Genomic DNA, 17578 nt, shown 5'->3' with positions numbered 1-17578 from the left:
CCCACTTTGAGTCTGAAGGAGGCAGAGAAGATTCAGGAGTTGTTGGGACTTTGGATGGACAGGAAGGAAAGGAGAGGAGGAAGGGCTTGAAGACCGCTGTGAACAAAAATACACAACTGTTGTTTTCATGGACAAGACTGCAGTATATGGATGTTGCTTAGCAGCTTCAAGGACCTTATGTTCTAGCTCAGATTTTTAGACCAATGGTGGGAACAACTGTTATTATACAGTGTGTAAATAGGAGCTGAGTTTGTCATCCTCACGAATCCTGTCTATATCTCTAATTTTCCATCATCCTGGGAGTAGGGGACACTGGAGAAGAGTAGAGGCCAAAGAGAAAAGACATCTTTGGCTACTTTCTGGATGTGGGAGGCAATTTAGGGTGAAAGCTATTGCTTAGGAAGAACAGGAAGACCCTGCCAGTTTTTCCTTATTATCTGAGGGTAGCCTGGTTGTCAAGGAAGAGGAAGGGGATGAACAGGGTAAGGGAGCACTGAGAGAGAAGAGAATGACACTAAGGGCTGAGAAAGACTCTGAGTCTAAACGAGTCAGGGAAGATTTGGGAGTTGTCGGGACTTCAGATGGACAAGAAGGAAAGGAGAGGAGTGAGGGCTTGAAGACTGCTGTGAACAAAAACATACAGCTGGTGTTTTCATGGCCGATGAGACCACAGATGTCTACAAGTTTGGTGGTAGTACTGAGTGGGCTTTGCTGGGCTGGATGAGGCCAGACAGGTAAGCAAGGCTAATATTTATGGAAAGGCTGGTGGTTGCTAGACAGATATTATTTCACATGTTCACAGTGAATTTCTGACGGGTTTTCCCAATGACTCAGTGGTTAAAGAACCTGCTTGCAATGCAGGAGATTCGGGAGACTTGGGTTTGATCCCTGGGTGGGAAGATCCCTTGGAGGAGGAAATAGCAACCCATTCCAGTATTCTTGCCTGGAGAATTCCATGGACAGAGGAGCCTGGTGGGCTATGGTCCATGGGGTTACAAAGAGTCGAACATGATTGAGTAAGCAAACACACATAGACAAGGAAACAAAGGTTAAGACAGTTCAAAAATTGTTCAAGTTCTTAATACAGAACTTGGATTTTAAACCCAGATCCTCTGAATCCAGGGGCTTCCCAGGTGGCACTAGTGGCATTAGTGGTAAAGAATCTGCCTGCCAATGCAAGAGATACAAGACATGTGGATTTGATCACTGGGTTCAGAAGATCCCCTGGAGGAGGAAATGACAACCCACTCCAGGATTCTTGCCTGGAAGATTCCATGGACAGAGGAGGCTAGTGGGTTATAGTTCATGGAGTTGTGAAGAGTGGACTTATTTTATCCTTCTAACATAATGTACATCCTAAATACGCTCATATTATCATAAAGCATTCAGTCTTCTTGTATCCTATATAATGAACTAATGGGTTTTGGTTTTATGGGCCAAGTTTATCCACCATATAGATGAAAGTGTGTTTCAGCAGATGTTATTTAATGGGTTTTGTTTTAGCAAACTTGATTGGGGTAGTTGCTATTGCCCATTTTCTCTAGACAAAAAGATGAAACATGATAATACATTTGAAAGAATTTCCTTTTTGCAAATTTAGGTTTGGATGGAGCCAGCCAACTGACTTATTCTGAGAATCTGTCTTATGGCGAAGATGATCCCATCTCTGCCCACTCACAGTCCACTTGTGAGCTGGGGGGCACCAGGCACCATGGTGTACCTCCTGGAGAGACCAGCATGGTCCATAGCCTCAGCCGGCAGTCCACAGAGGGCAGCCTGGAGATGGAGACAGCTTTTAATAACCGGGGATTCGAAGATTCCTATGCTACTGACAGCTCCTCTGTGTGGAGTCCAGAGGCAAGTTGTTTGTTTTTCCTTGCTTGAATATTGTCTGCCCCCTGGTTCGTTGTTCCCCTTCTCCTCCCCGTTCTTCTCCTCCTTTTCTCCACTCCCTTTAAGAAGAAAATTTTTCCAAAAAGGAAGCATTGCTTTGAAAAACAAACACCTAAACAGCCTTTAATGGAAATGTATTTTTTATTTAGATAACCAAGTCCCAGTTCCTATGTGTGCCACTAAAAAAATCATATATAAGTGAAATCTATCAAAATGGAAAATGAAGCATTGGTGGCAGATTGAACCCAGCAATGATCAGACTTCTTTTTTTATATAAAGGAGTTTTTAGTTCTTTAGGGAGGCTGGATTCGGAGAAGGCAATGGCACCCTACTCCAGTACTCTTGCCTGGAAAATCCCATGGACAGAGGAGCCTAGTAGGCTGTAGTCCATGGGGTCGCTAAGAGTCAGACACGACTGAATGACTTCACTTTCACTTTTCACTTTCATGCATTGGAGAAGGAAATGGCAACCCACTCCAGTGTTCTTGCCTGGAGAATCCCAGGGGCAGGGGAGCCTGGTGGGCTGCCGTCTATGGGGTTGCACAGAGTCAGACACGACTGAAGTGACTTAGCATAGGGAGGCTGGATTATTTCCTTCATAGTTTCAATTAAATGGAGTCTCTCTCTATTTTTTTATACCAAATCTTAAATTATGAATTTTTGAATATGAGAATTATTTGGGAATGAAATGAAAAATACAGTGGCCCTGCAAATGAAATTATACAAGGTGTTATGATGAAGATCTTACAGTATGAACATATTTATTAGGTCCAAATTGAGCTGAAGTTCTAGGAGATGGCCTTAGTCAGTCATGTCTCTCTGTCCATTGACTTTGCTTTTTGGATAAATCTCTGATAAAATATACATTGCCTAATTTCTTTTCCAGTTGAAACTTACTCCCAAATATGCCTAAGCATCCAGAAGTATGACTGGAGGATTGCTCAGATTCATGTTCATTGAGTCACTGATACTATCTAACCATCTCATCTCATCCTCTGCTGCCCTCTTCTCTTTTGCCTTCAATCTTTGCCAGCATCAGGGTCTTTTCCATGAGTCGGCTCTTGGCATCAGGACCAAAGTATTGGAGCTTCAGCATCAGTCCTTCCATTTAATATTCAGGGTTGATTTCCTTTAGGATTGACTGGTTTGATCTCCTTGCATGACTTTAAGAGATATTAAATATTCTAATATTTAATATGTCTAATACCTACTTTGAAATTAATGTTGATAAAATAACTCATGTAGTTATATACAAATTTGTGTGAATAGAGGAAGGAGAAGGGTAGATGGATTTTGTTAGCATCAGTCTGCCTGAGAAAATAAACAGGATGAATCTCTTATTAGAACCTGGACTGTCATACACACCAAATGCTCGTCAAGGAGGAGAAAAAAAAAATCACAGAAAATTATGTTTCAAAGCCTGACTGTTAAGGTACTGGAGCACATAGAGAAAGCATAAGGAAATGACACAGGGATATGTGTACTCTGTGTAGAGTATTGCTGAAGTCCAGGGATGGCAACTCAGATACGTGGTTTGTGGCTGGTTAAAAGAAAGCCTTCATATAGAGACCCTCAAAGCTATCTATAGTATACATTTTATTTAAAAAAAAGTCTGCTTCCTACTGGTTTACTGCCAAGAATCAGATCAAATCCCACACACTAACATTCAACATTTAAAAATACGATTCTTTTTGGCTCTCTCACCACATAAACAAAACAGAACTGTTTACCTGCCTATTGACAGTCTGTCCCCTTGATAACTGTACCACTGGGCTTGGAATCACTTTCTCCAGGCAACCTCCCATTTGCCTGCCTCATGGAGCTTCAATAGAAGACTGGGTGTTGAGGGCACTAAATGTTCTCAGATTCCAAAAATACCCAGACATCTCTGTGTGCTCCATTCAACCTCCTATCTATTTTGAGACAAAAACTGTAATTTGGTGCTCCTACAGTAGAACCTCAGATGCAGTGTGGAGGCAGTTCCTGTAAATGCCTGCTTTTGCAGGCTTAGCTCGCCTTTTAAGAATTGATTTATTTACCTCTTAGCTGTATTAAGAAGCCTCTCTTCCCCTTTGTATCTGGCATCAGGAACACACTGTGGGGTTGTTTACTTTGGGCCACACAGATGACATCAACAGTATCTTGTTAAAACAGAAAAGCTTTCAGTTTGATAGAAACATCTTTAAATCTTCATGGGTTTTGCCAATGTGGCCCAAGTGTTCCCATCTTAAAGGAAAACCCAGGATATGAGAGCCAAAGGGATCATTTATTTTGCCTCAGAAGGAAACCGATTATGCAGTGTGCCTACCTGTTAGGCTGATGGTTTTTGCAAGCATTGCCTTTCTCTGCTGGAAAAGGCCATTGACTTTTTCCTGCAGACCCAAGGCTTGGCAGGGACAACGATGGGAGGGTGGTTGGTGATTTTGAGCACACAGGGAGGCGGCTGTCCTACTTTTCATCTCTGCTTTCCACTGATTAACTGATTGGCCTTGAGAAGTTAATTAAAATCTGCCAAATGGGGATAAAAATGAAGAGATTTTTACCTTGCAGGAAGGTCAGATGGATTAGCTGTATTAACAGTACCCACCTGAGGAGTGCCTTTAGTTGCCTGGTGATAGGTAGAGTGTGTTGAAATAATTACTTTGTATGAAAATATCAGCCTTCACAAATCTTGGTCTCAGATCAACCCAGGAAGGGACCACAAAGCCCATTTTTCATGAGCCATAGCTTGGATTGTCCCCATCCAGAGTCTGGCTGTTGCCTGGAGCTGTGTCTGATTCAAGATTCTCAGGACAATTATTTCAGACCCTTCCCCAGGACCTCAGCACAAAGCTGCAGATGGAGTGAATGCTTATCTGAATGCAGAGCCTGGTAGATAAGTGGGGAGATGCTCATTAACTAGATATTTTTACCTTGGCATTGACATTGATGACAAAGCTAGGAACTGTTAGCTAATATCAAGAGCAGAGGCTTAAAAGGATGTGAAATTCAAAGTAGTGTGTGTTTCCACCTCCCATCTCCTATCTTATTTCCTCTTCATCTCACACACTTACTATGCATATAAGTAGTTAGAGTGACAGGTTTGTGGGGGAGGAAGGTAGACACCATCGTTTCATATGAGATTTGGGACTTTGAGCATTAATACTGGCAAATCTTGGGTAGTTTTGGCTGAGCATATGATTTTGGGGGCAAAGAATGAGTTATTTAGGCATTCTAAGGCTTTATTCCACTCGCTCCCAAAATGAGGGTATTGAAAACCTATCTTATTAGGTTAATGAAAAGTTAATATGCATATCTAAAAAGATAATGCTTCTTAGTTGGATTTCCCAAAAGTACAGCTTACTTTGTTAGGACATGCAGTCCCAGGAATCAAGAGTGAGGGGCAAGGGAAGTGATACAGGGAAGGGAGAGCCAGTATGAGAGTGTATAATCCAGTTGTCTACCACTAAGTGTGACTCCTGACTTGATCTTGTGCAACTATACTATAATAAACTGTAGAAATTAGTCCTAGGACATCTGTCCAAGGGGAGAAAAATTTACTGCATGGGGCATGAACCCCCCACATACTCTGGACTTTATATTCATGGGTGCCAAGAAGTATTCTGTAAATTTCCAAGCCTTGACATCAACGAATAGGCCTTTAGTGAGAGTTGAGAGTTACCTTGTGTGGGACAGAGGAAAGACTTTGTTGGTTTGTGCCAGACAGAAGCTCCTTAGAGCCCAGCCTGTAGGGAAGAAGGAACAAGAGGCCAAGAAGGTCTGAAGTGCATAAGAATGGGCTTTGTGTCCATAAAGGGTTTAGTGTGCTACCTGGTGTAAGGAAGGGCTTTAGTGAGTGTTAACTATTATTCCTTATGGTCCAGCAAGCAATGTAGAGATGATCAAGGGTAAGCTAAAATAGATGGGAGTTTTAACAGAATACTGTGACTTGATTTTTGAGTTGGCATAACTCCTTGGAGACTCGCTTCTAATATTATATCTACACTAGTCAGTTGTATTCAAAAGTCTCTATAGCAACCACTTTTATCACTTGAAACTAAGTACCTCTGAATAGAAACACTCACACATGAATGCATGCTCAGAGGAAAAAATGTAAGAAGCCTAAATTTTCCCTTAAACAAGGAGCCCAAGTTTTCTTGGTAGACTAACGTGAGTTTTAAAAGAGAGGGCAATTATTAGACATCTACTAGGTGTCAAGTCCTTTAATTTTCACAGCAACCCTGTAAAGTAGGTATAATCTCCATTTTACTGTTGATTAAAACAGGAAGTGGGAAGGATTAAATAACTGCCCAGTGTCCTAGAGGTAGTATGTGGTAGACTTGGGATTCCTAACAATATCTTGTTCCAGAGAACCATGCACTTTCACCTGAATTCTGTGGGTAAGTTTTGTTGATGAACATGCATTTTTGAGGTCTGTTATTATATTTTTTAAAAATAAAGAGTTCTTTGCTTTTTAAACTTTTAATTTTATATTGGAGTATAGCCAATTAAAAATGTTGTAATAGTTTTAGGTATACAGCCAAGTGACCCAGCCATACATATACAGGTATCTATTCTCCCCCAAACCTCCCTCCCTTTCAGGCTGCTGTATAACATGAGCAGAGTTCCCCATGCTATACAGCAGGACCCTGATTGTTACCCATTTTAAACAGCAGTGTGTACATATTGATCTAAAAATACAAGAGTTCTTTATCTTAGCACAGCTGATACTCTATTACATAAAGAAGAATTGATTCTTATTTACAGTGAGAATCAGACCAAAATTTAGTCACGAGTAAGAGGCATGCCTTCAGAGGAAAAAATCAAATTATGTTGACATTAGTAATAGTTTGTTCGAGGGTGGTTCATTATAGCAAATGTGATTCAGCTCAGTTTTCTCAGTGAGGTCATTGAATCTGACTGGCTGAGGTGAACTGCTGTCTAAAAGTGATATTTCATAACAAGGGGCCATGATTGGAAATAAGCATCAGTTCAGTGATGAGACTAGATATCTACAGAGGCTTGTCTGAGCTGAGTATTTTCCCACAGCTTCCTAGGTGATGCTAGTGGCAAAGACCTGCCTGCCAGTGTAGGAGACATAAGAGACATGGGTTCAATTCCTGGGTTAGAAAGATCCCCTGGAGGAGGACATGGCAACCCACTCCATTATTGCCTGAAAAATCCCATGGACAGAAGAGCCTGGCAGGCTACAGTCCATAGGGTCATACAGAGTCAAACACGACTGAAGCGATTTGGCACATTAAAACCTCAGAATGACACTCTATCAAGCGGGCACCTTAATGCTCATTTTTCAGCTGAGGTACAGAGAGCATGACGCTTTTGGCCAGGACCAAAAAGCTATTCAATGTTGAATTTTAATTTCAACCCAGGTGTTCTGTCCCCAAGCCCAGCGTTGTATTTGCTAAATGGCTGCAGGGGATGCCCTCCTAAACCCTTCCTACTCCAAGAGTGACTGGAGACTAGCTGAGACTTCCTTGCAACCTGAGAAATGCAGAATCCCAGACCTGACTCCTGGTCCTACTGAATCAGAATTCCCAGATGATTCAAGTCCACTAGGATGTTTGAGAAACTCTATCCTAAACCTTTTCCACCATGTAGATAGACAATCTATTAAAGGCTCACCTGTCCCTGACTCCTGCTAGGATCCTTCTCTGCAGGGGCTCCTGGTTCAGAGAGCACAGGCCCAGGCAGAATCATTTCTCCTGGGAACTTAAGGAAAAGTTAGCTTTTGGCAGTTGCATAATTAACTAATTTTAGACTTAGTATTTCAATTGGTTTCAATGATAGCACTTTGCAAATTGTAAAAACTTTGTTCATTCATTCCAAAAGCATTCATATGCTTTGAAGGCTCACCATATGTCTGGTGCTGTACCCTCAAGGAACTCCCAGTCCGATGGAGAGACCAGGAAACAGATCTTTTTAATGTATGAGGTTATAAGCTACCAGTCCAAAAGTGTGAGGTTCTGAAGAAGCATAGAGGGGCACCATCTCTCCAAGATGCATTAGGCATTGTTCCATTTCTAATATTTCCCTCTGTCCACAACAGGAACAGGATGGAACCAATTTTCAGGTGCCACCTGGGGTCCCAGAGCCCATCTCAAAATGCGGTGACCTGGATGTCATCTTTGAATATAGAGCTGCCAGCCAGAAGCTCACAGTGACCATTGTCAGAGCACAGGGCCTCCCGGATAAGGACCGAAGTGGCGTCAACTCCTGGCAAGTGCACGTGGTGCTGCTGCCCACAAAGAAACAGAGGGGCAGGACAAGCATACAGAGAGGGTCCAACCCCATCTTCAAGGAGAAAGTCACCTTCGCCAAGCTGGAGCCCAGAGATGTGGCTGCCTGTGCAGTCCGCTTCCGCCTGTATGCTGCCCGAAAGATGACCCGGGAGAGAATGATGGGTGAGAGGCTCTTCTATCTCAGCCACCTGCACCAAGATGGGGAAATGAAAGTGACTCTTGTTCTGGAGCCAAGAAGTAATATCAGTGTGAGTATGTTAAATGCTGCTGCTAATGACGTGCTACGTTGGAGGATCTGGAATTGTCAGCCCTTAATGTAGTATATTCAGCCTGTGAATTCAGACACCCTTAATTTAATTTCCATTTTGCCCATCTCATCCTTCGCACCATGCTTTGCACTTCATGGTACAATGGGGTTTTTATTTGTGTGTGTGTGTGCCCATAGCCCCTATAACCTGATGGATGTATCCCTATCTGTTTTTGGACATGACAGCAGCAGAGTAAAGGAGGACACAGGGAAACTGCGAGAGATTTCTTGGCCTTCTCACTAGCTGATAAGTGGTTCTACCACCCATCCCCCTGCCCTGACCCCAGTGTACATCTCAGAGATATATGAGATACATCTGATGATGAATCTCAGAGATGGGGCTTTCAAAGTGAGGTTCTTAACAAGTGTGCCTGAGTAGGCTGTAGAGTAGCCCTGAACTCCAGCCACTTCTAAGACCTTCCATTTATAAGACTGGGCTTCTTCCACATGCCCATCTTCTATGTCCCTGGGTTTCAAAATAAGACAGCACAGCTTTTATATCTACAAACAAGTAACTCTCTCTTCCTGTGGGTTATATATATATCATCCAGTGTGAGGCTCTCCTTCTAAAAATCACATAAAAGATCAAGTAGTTACCTTGGGCTGTTGGGCCAATCAGTCATTCATTCCAAAACGTTTATGAGTACCTGCTATATGTCAGGTGCCACATAGGCAGAGGAAGGAACAAAACAGGGAATTCCCTTGCAAAGTGAACAAAACAGGTGGTGCCTTACAACCTGGTGGAGGAGGGCGACAATAGACAGCCAGGGTAGAGGGTGACAGAGGCTGTATTTTCTTTTGAAGGGTCAAAAAATTATCTTTCAGGTGGTGGTATGACATAGAAAACAAGGAACTGAAGGAGCCAACCTAGGTGCCGTGTGGACAGAGTCTCCAGACAGAGGGGCTGGTATATGTAGACACCAGCAGGTGGGAAGGGGCTTGACTTGTCTGAGGAAGAAGAAAGGAGCCAGAGAGTTCAGACTGTGCTGATGGGAGATCCAGCCACTTACATTTTTAATAGATGTCTCAAAGTTCATATCTTTAGACTCAAAATCCTGATTTTTGCCTCACAAAATCTATTTTGGGCTTCCCCGGTTGCTCAGTGGCAAAGAATCCACCTGTCAATGCAGGAGATGTGGGTTTGAACTCTGTGTTGGGAAGATCCCCGGAGGGGGAAATGGCAACCCATCCCAGTATTCTTGCCTGGGAAATCCCAGGGACAGAGGATCCTGGTGGGCTGCAGTCCATAGGGTAGCAAGAGTCAGACGAGTCTTAGCAACTAAACAGCAACAAATCTATTTACCTGCAGTCTTCCCATCTTGGCTAAAGACAATCTCATGCTTTGCATTCAGGTCCAAAATCTTAGAAGTCATTTGTGACTTCTCTCCATCTGAAATCCTACTGGCTTTTTATTAAAAATCCAACCAGAGCCTGACTCTCTGCTGGATTATTGAAATGGCCTCCTCCTATCTCCCAGCTTCCACCTTTGTCCCCTATAAACTATTTCTAGCTTGGGGACCAGAAGGAGACTTTAAGACATAAACTAGATCACATCTTTATTGTTGTGGTTCAGTCACTAAGTCATGGCTGACTCTCTGAGACCTCATGAACTGCAGCACATCAGGCTTCCCTCTCTTGTCTCTGTTCAAATCCCTCTTTTTTCCCTAAGCTCAGAGTAGAGTGTGTCTTAAATCCTGGGGAACAGAAGTCATGGGACTTCAGAGGAGTCCTGCATCATAAAGCATGGAGACAGGGATGCTCCCATCCCTGTAACTCTGTGTCGGACCCTGTGCTTTGTGCTGGGGGCACAGAGCTGAGTAGGGGAAATGAGCTGTGTGAAAGAACCTTGAAGTAAAAATCCTCCCATTTACCTGTTACTTGTTGAGCGTGATTATCAGCTAAGCACTGGACAATGCACTGTGACAGACTGAGGGGTTTATAATATAAGGCTGAGGATTTGAGGGGAGAGGTAAGCTGTGCAGTGACGGGTGTCACAGTGGACACTTCTGCACAAGCCCAGGGGACGGGGTGGCCCTCACCCCAAACTAAGCAAGTATCTCCTTGTGGGATCGTCATCATCCAGACAGCAGGGACTATAAGGTATCTCTTAAAACTGCCTTGCCCTGTAGTTCATAAATTGTGTGTGCTAAATTGCTTCAGTAGTGTCCGACTCTTTGCAACCCTTTGGATCGTAGCCCAACAGGCTCCTCTGTTGTGGCAAGAATACTGGAGTGGGTTGTTATTTCCTTCTCCAAGTTTATAAATTATGTTCTATGAAAACCTCTGTGGGCTCTATAGGGATCCTGTGGCTTTTAAATAGGGTAGTTTCCTAAGATGTTAAGAAATATTTGATTTCTTTCAGTGCATTTATTTATCGAGGTTCCTGATGAGAAATTTTAGGAAACAATTTCAGATTTTGAGAAGAAAGATTTGAGCAGAGTCCAATGCACATGTTTCTTTTTCTAAAATTTATTTTTAATTGGAGGATAGTTGCTTTACAATGTCCTGTTGGTTTCCACCATACATCAACATGAATCCCTCCCTCTTGGACCTTCCTCCCATCACCCACCCTATTCCGCCCCTCTAGCTTGTCACAGTCTGATGCACATGTTTCTGATGGAGGAGGTGGTGGCTCTAGGAGGCTGGCTTGCTGGCCCGCAGAGCCCATTCCCACTGCTGCTTCTTGGGTGAGAGTCAGTGTCCTGATCTTTGCTCTCCTCCTCCCGGCATGTCTGGTGCACAGGGGCAGATGCTTTGGAGAAGCAATACACGAATATATGACAGAAAGTGTGGGCTCCGCTGGTGCCTAAGGTTTCTAAGACACACAGTCCTTGTGTCAACTTCCTTACTAAGCAGTTGTAAAAGTGCTCCTGTTCAATAGAATTCATTTCCATAGGAAGAAAAAAAAATGTAGCATTTGCTGTATTCCTGACAACCTTAAAAAGCAGAACTGGGGGCCAAATGTTCTATGGGGTGGTAGGCAGCCAGCGGTCATTTCTTTTCTGGTGAAGACAAAATGCCTCCTATATTGCTGCATTCCTCAAGAAGCTGCAGAAAACAGAAGCTGAACTCATGCCTGGGGTGGATGTGAAGCATTTAAGCACAAATTGCACAGGAGGGAATTTGGGTCTATAGTAAATGTCTTCTTAGCTCTCCATGTATCTTTCTGGGTTTGATTTACACTAGTAATAACATCTTTGTCCATTTTGTCTTTGGAGAGGAGAGGGTGAATGGAGACAGCGCTTGAAACAGATATGTCAGCTAATAATGCAGGGAATCCCATCCAGGACTGCGCTCCCCAGGCCCTATTATCATTCACACCGAGTGCGCCCTTAGTAATCTTTGGCAGCAGTGGAGGTTGGGGCCACAATTTCGCCACACATACCGGCTTTCTGTATGGGAGAGGCGTGCAGCCGGGCCAATGGATGCTTTGTTGTTCTTCCCCTCCAGAGTGGAGAGTCTCCGCTCAGCCCATCTGCAGTGTCTCACAGTGATAGTGGTTCATCCACGCAGTCGCTGTCGCATGGAGGGGCGCCAGAACTGTTGGTGGGGCTGTCATACAATGCCACAACGGGGCGATTATCCGTGGAGATGATCAAAGGCAGCCATTTCCGAAACCTCGCTGTGAACAGAGCACCTGGTAAGTTCACGCCTACACCCCCAGCTCTGGTCCTCCCAGAGGCAGGCAAAAGGTTGTGTCTGCTTTCATCTCATTTCTGTAACTTGTGAATAAAAATGATCTTGGTGTGATTTAGACAATTTTTACCAAATGATACCTCTGGATTTTTCAAATACTTTTCTATTTAATTAAATTGAAGGCTTCTCTGATACCTGGATGAATCTTGATACAAAACAGGCTGGCCTCTGTGAGTGTATTAAAGGGAAAAGAATGATGTCTTTTCAGCAGCATAACATGTATGAACAATTAAAATCTGCTAATAGTCCCAGGCCTTCAAATACTTTAAAGAGGCAGGGTTCAGTCTTTGGAGCCAGGCAGACTTGGGATCTAACTCCAGCTCTGCTCATTTACTTGGTAGCTTTGCTCTGATCCTATACATTTTACCTCTCTTTCTGAACCTCAGCAAACTCATCTGGAACAAAGGAATAGTAAGAATACCTTCCTCATGTGTTGTTTTGGGGCTTAAATAAAATGATTTATGTAGAACATTTAGCATAGTGCCTGACACATAGTGAGCATGCAAGAAATGTGAGTGGTTATGTTGTTGATGGCAGAGGAGGTGGAGTAAGAAGACATGGGCAATCCAGGCCTGACTCACTAGGGAACCTTCTGAGATTACCCCCTGGAAAGAGCAACTCAAAACATACCCCATAGTGGCTGTCCAGGGCTCAGGAAGCCAGAATAAAAGTGTTGCTGCTGCCAACCGCCCGAACTGCCTCTCAGTACCCAAGAAACTAGCAACTGAACCTTGGAATAATGCTGCTGAAAAATCAGCTCACATTTAATGATCTTGCTCATTAGCAGAAACAGCTTAATAAAGGGTGGGAAGATGGTTTCTGCCTCACTACTGTCTGCTGGATCTCATGCAATCACATCTAATTAGAGGAATCTAATTTATATCTAGAATTCTAGCTGCAAGAGAGTCTGGGAAATGCTGAGTCAGGGAAATGTTGAAATTCCAGGCTTTTGAGTCCAAGAAGGTAAAATAGATGGGGGTAGGGTAGAGTGTGAGTGAGCCTGTTCTCCACAGACTGCATGAGCCAATGGACTCTGGCCTCACCTGTCAGCACTAGGTGGAGAGCCAGCCAAGCTGGTGGAAAAGGTCAGCTCCTACAATCAAATCTGGACTCTCACTCCTTTTAGTCTCTAACTGTGCCACCACCCATAATGTCTCTGTTCAGTAGTATCTTGTTAGTCAGTCTGTATTAAAGCCATTAGAGCAAGTTAGTAAGGAAAGCGCAACAGTCTGGGTAACAAAAGAAACCAGGGGCATAAACCATATTCTGTATCAAGGCTCAGAATCATGTAAGAGCTATTTAAAATCCATAGTACATATTGATTATTAATTGCATGGATAGGCTCTCCTTTCTAGATATAGCTTTTAAAAAATAGCTCTGGATTTACTAAAGATCTAGATTTACTGCTTTCCCTGTAGAACTTTTGCTGGTCTCTTTTCCTGGAGAAGGAAATGGCAACCCACTCCAGTACTCTTACTGGGAAAATTCCATGGACTGAGAAGCCTGGTAGGCTACAGTCCATGGGGTCGCAAAGAGTCGGACACAACTGAGTGACTTCACTTCACTTTCCTGTCTTCTGAGATTTGGTGAGATCTGAACAATTTGGGGGGAAGAAGATGGTGCAGCTGCAGAGAATGATGGGGGAGATGGACCACACAATCATTGGGAGGCTTTAATTTGCATGCTGAGAGGTTCCAGGCAATACAGGAGAGAAGGACAGTGTTGTGGCTAAGAAAGTATCAACTGGAGGATGCCAAACTAAGGTTTTTGCCACTTGCTAGCTGTGAGTTACTGAATTTTTTTGACTCTGTTTTCTTATTTGTAAAATGGGATCATAATAATATATACTTTTCAGGTAGGGATATTACATGTAAAACTGTGCTTTGAGAATGGTGCTGAGGTATGTTTCCACATTTCTTTATAAAAGAAAATATACCAAAAAGGAAACTATTATAACAAATATTTAAAACTGAGTAGGAAAACAAGGCAAGTCCTCATTTTGAAATTGATTTCCTTCCAGAAGTTTAAGTCATATTGGCATTTACTACATGGTTTTACATAGAATAGTGATGCAGTGTAACTGAAAATGTAACTGACGTGCTGTATCTTTGCGACCAAAGTAATAGAAGACAATGTTGCTGTGATGCTAGTAATTAAAACAGAAACCCAATAGTGAAGACAAAAGTTTTTTGTTTACATGAAATGCTGGTACTTAAGGAAAAGCCAGTTTAATTAGGAGGGACTGAGAAAGTAGAAGGTTCTTTTGTGGAGATTCTAAAAGGGACCTCTTGGTACTTTCAAGGGCTTGAGATGTTGATGATGTTGGTCTTTCATTATGTCTCACTTCTTTATGCCACTAGCAGGACTTTGGCAGTCATCAGACAAGCTTAGGGTACAGTTCGAGTTCCCATATGGAAGAGAAAAAGAGAGAGAAAGGATGAGGGAACAAGAGTTTTATGAGGTAACTGAGCAGCACTGGAAGAAAGAGAGGGAGAAGAGGACAGGATGCAAGCTGGGAAATGAATGGGCCTGGAGTGGGGAATGGGGACACTGCCAATTGCACTCATCTCCATGGTGAAAGTGGACAGAGGGCAGGGGGTGTCCCAGGACCCTGCGTCAGAGTCTACCCCGAGGGAGCTGCCTGCTGGGAGGGAGGCGTGGGTAGAAACGTGTGTGAAGGTCACAAATCCTGTGCTTGAGACCCTCAGCTCAGTGGCAGTGACCTCCTCTGTAGAAAGGGGTCATCAATCCTGCCTTGCAGGGTGGCATTGATAATGTAAAGAATGGTTCTTAAGGAAGTCCAAAGAAAAAGAAGTTGAGCCTGATGACTAGGAACTTCTATAGAATGCTGAAGGTGCTAAATCTTGATGGAAAGAGACAAAGGCTAGGATTTTGAAGTGAGGATCTTTTGTATCAAAGTATTTTGTCAGCCAAAAGATAACTGAATTTGCCAACTTGATCCAGCTAGATGACTGTTCTGATATTTTAAACTTTTCTTTCTAAGCAAGATAGAGGAGAGGTGGACTAATAATAGATGCAGTTACCTTTCTCTTTTTGGGCCTTAGAAGAAATGAGCCACCAGATGTATGCTCCTCTCCCCAGATCCCTGGGGGAGAAAGCTCAGTGAGAGGCAGGTTTAGCTCTAGTGGGAAGGAGCTGGTGGGAGCATCCCTAAAGATGAGTGTCTACCACACCTCCCCACCCCAGAATGGTTAAAATTAAAAAGACTGATTCCCCCAAATGTTGGTGAGGATGTGGCAAATACATTCTTGGTGGGAGTGTAAAATGGAATAACAGCCTTGGGAGAAGGCCTGGCAGTATCTCATACAGCTGAACATGCACTGAAAATCCAGCAGTTCTATTCTTGGGCATTCGTCCATAAGTTAAAAAAAGAGACTTTCATTAGAAGGTTTATAGCAGCTTTATTATAGTGTACAAAAATGGCAAAGAGCCCTTATGTCCTCATAATTGAATAAATAGATTAAGATATGTTTCTATAGTAGAATACTATTCAGCAATAAAAATGAATGAAATTAACGGAGGCATTCAACAACATGGAGGAATTTCAAGAACATACCAAGTACCTACTGGATGATTCCATTTATATGAAATTCTAAAACAGGCAAAATTTGTTTAAACATATAGTGAAAAAAAAGCAGAGGAGTGGTTGCTTCAGGATTGGTATTGGTATCAAGATGACTGGGCATGGACATGAGGGAGTATTCTGGGGTGATGGACATATTCTATATTTTGATAGGGATGTGGGTTAAATGGATGTTTGCATTTGTTAAAACTTACTGAATGGTGTTAGGCTTTGTGCACTTCACTGCATGTAAATTTCATCTTATAATATGAAAGAACCATAAATTATTGAACTCTAGTTAATGAAACATGCTGAAATGTTTAGGGGTAAAGAACAATGATGGCTACAGGTATGACAGATTGATAGATGTATAGATATACGAGAAAGCAAAGTCTGTTATCTCAGGTTACTATAGCAAAAATACCATAGGTTGGGTGGCTTAGGCCAGGTGTACCCAACCTCTGGGATCTAATGCCTGATATCTGAGGTGGAGCTGATGTAACATTACTAGAAATAAGGTGCACAATAAATATAATATGCATGAATCATCCTGAAACCATCCCCCCACCAATGCATGGAAAAATTGTCTTCCACGAAACTGGTCCCTGATGCCGAAATAGTTGGGGACTGCTGGCTTAGACAACAGAAAATTTTTTTCTTGCAGTTCTGGAGGCTGGGAAATCCAAGATCAATTTGGATTTGATCAACTAATTTGGTTCCTGATAAGAACCCTCTTCTTGGTCTTCAGGCAGATTTCTTCCTGTATCTTCACATGATGGAGAGAGAGTACCTCTATCTCATGGCTGTCCTTCTAAGGGCACTGATCCCATTCATGAGGGCTCCACCCTCATGACCTGGTTACCTCCCAAAGATCCCACATTCAAATACTGTCATATTGGGGATGAGGGCTTCGACATATGAATTTTGGTAGGACACATCAGGCCATAGCATAGGTGGAACAAAATATGACAATTGAAGAATCTAGGTGATGAATATATGGGTATCCACTGTATAATTATTTCAAATTTTCAGCATACTTGAAAAATTGTTATAAAATAGTAGGCATAAAAATCTGGTCTGGTCTGGAATAGTTCAGTTGGGCTAGGTAGATAAAAATAAAACATGAATGTAGCAATTGATAGGGAATACTGTGATGGGCATTACATTGTTTTTTAAATTATGTTGAAATCTCAAGGTCCACCCTTGACTCAATCTTGGACAAAATAGATAGGATATCAATCAAATAACCTGACGGCATCTTCTATAGCATCCTTCATAAACCACATCCATCCCAAGACAAAGTATATGATTGGGCATTTCTTTCTTTCTAACTTTAACCTTTTCTCTATTCATCAGATAGATAGATTTTTATATCTACATCCCTCTTCCTGCCATCTTCCCTCCCTCCCTCCCTTCTTTTCTCTTTCCCTTTTTCCTTTCTCCCTCCCTTCTTTCTTTCCTTCCTTCCATTTTGGTGAAAATGCCCATATTATAAAAATTTAAATATGTTTACATATATTTTTCAAATCATAGGTGGACCAGGGAAGGTAACATAGGCTATTTGAAAATTACTGAAACTATTCCATAGAACCTATTCAGAAACAATCCGTAAACAAGTTAACAAAATGAACTAATCTTAGCTCAAGGCAGGTAACAATGTGTCAAGAACCATTCCAGGCACTTTCAAGGTAAAATCTTAGTACAAGAGATCATGATTGTTGTCATATTTGCTATTAAGATAGCACAGGCTAGTCTACAAACATGATGACAAGGAATAGTCTCCACATGGCAGATGATCTAGGTGAAAATCCCTCTTTCAGTGTCTGCTAGACATTTGAAATCCTTGTACAGAAGCTTTTG

The 17578-nt window shown here is 42.5% G+C and overlaps 1 protein-coding gene across 1 annotated transcript in view; it reads left to right on the top strand.

Annotated features, from left to right (window-relative positions):
• Nucleotides 1–17578, top strand: part of SYT16 (synaptotagmin 16) — a 156707-nt gene that overhangs the window by 115576 nt on the left and 23553 nt on the right. The window contains exons 4-6 of the mRNA XM_086320364.1: nt 1601–1857; nt 7940–8380; nt 11890–12079. Coding sequence (XP_086176490.1) covers nt 1601–1857; nt 7940–8380; nt 11890–12079 — 888 coding nt within the window. The remainder of the gene's footprint in view (nt 1–1600; nt 1858–7939; nt 8381–11889; nt 12080–17578) is intronic.

The sequence above is a fragment of the Bos grunniens genome, chromosome 10, assembly GCF_055505025.1.
Source record: "Bos grunniens cultivar Pamir isolate PY7600 chromosome 10, Bosgru_T2T1.0, whole genome shotgun sequence".
NCBI lineage: Eukaryota > Metazoa > Chordata > Mammalia > Artiodactyla > Bovidae > Bos > Bos grunniens.
The sequence above is the reverse complement of the archived record's forward strand: the minus strand, read 5'-3'. Positions and strand labels throughout refer to the sequence as shown.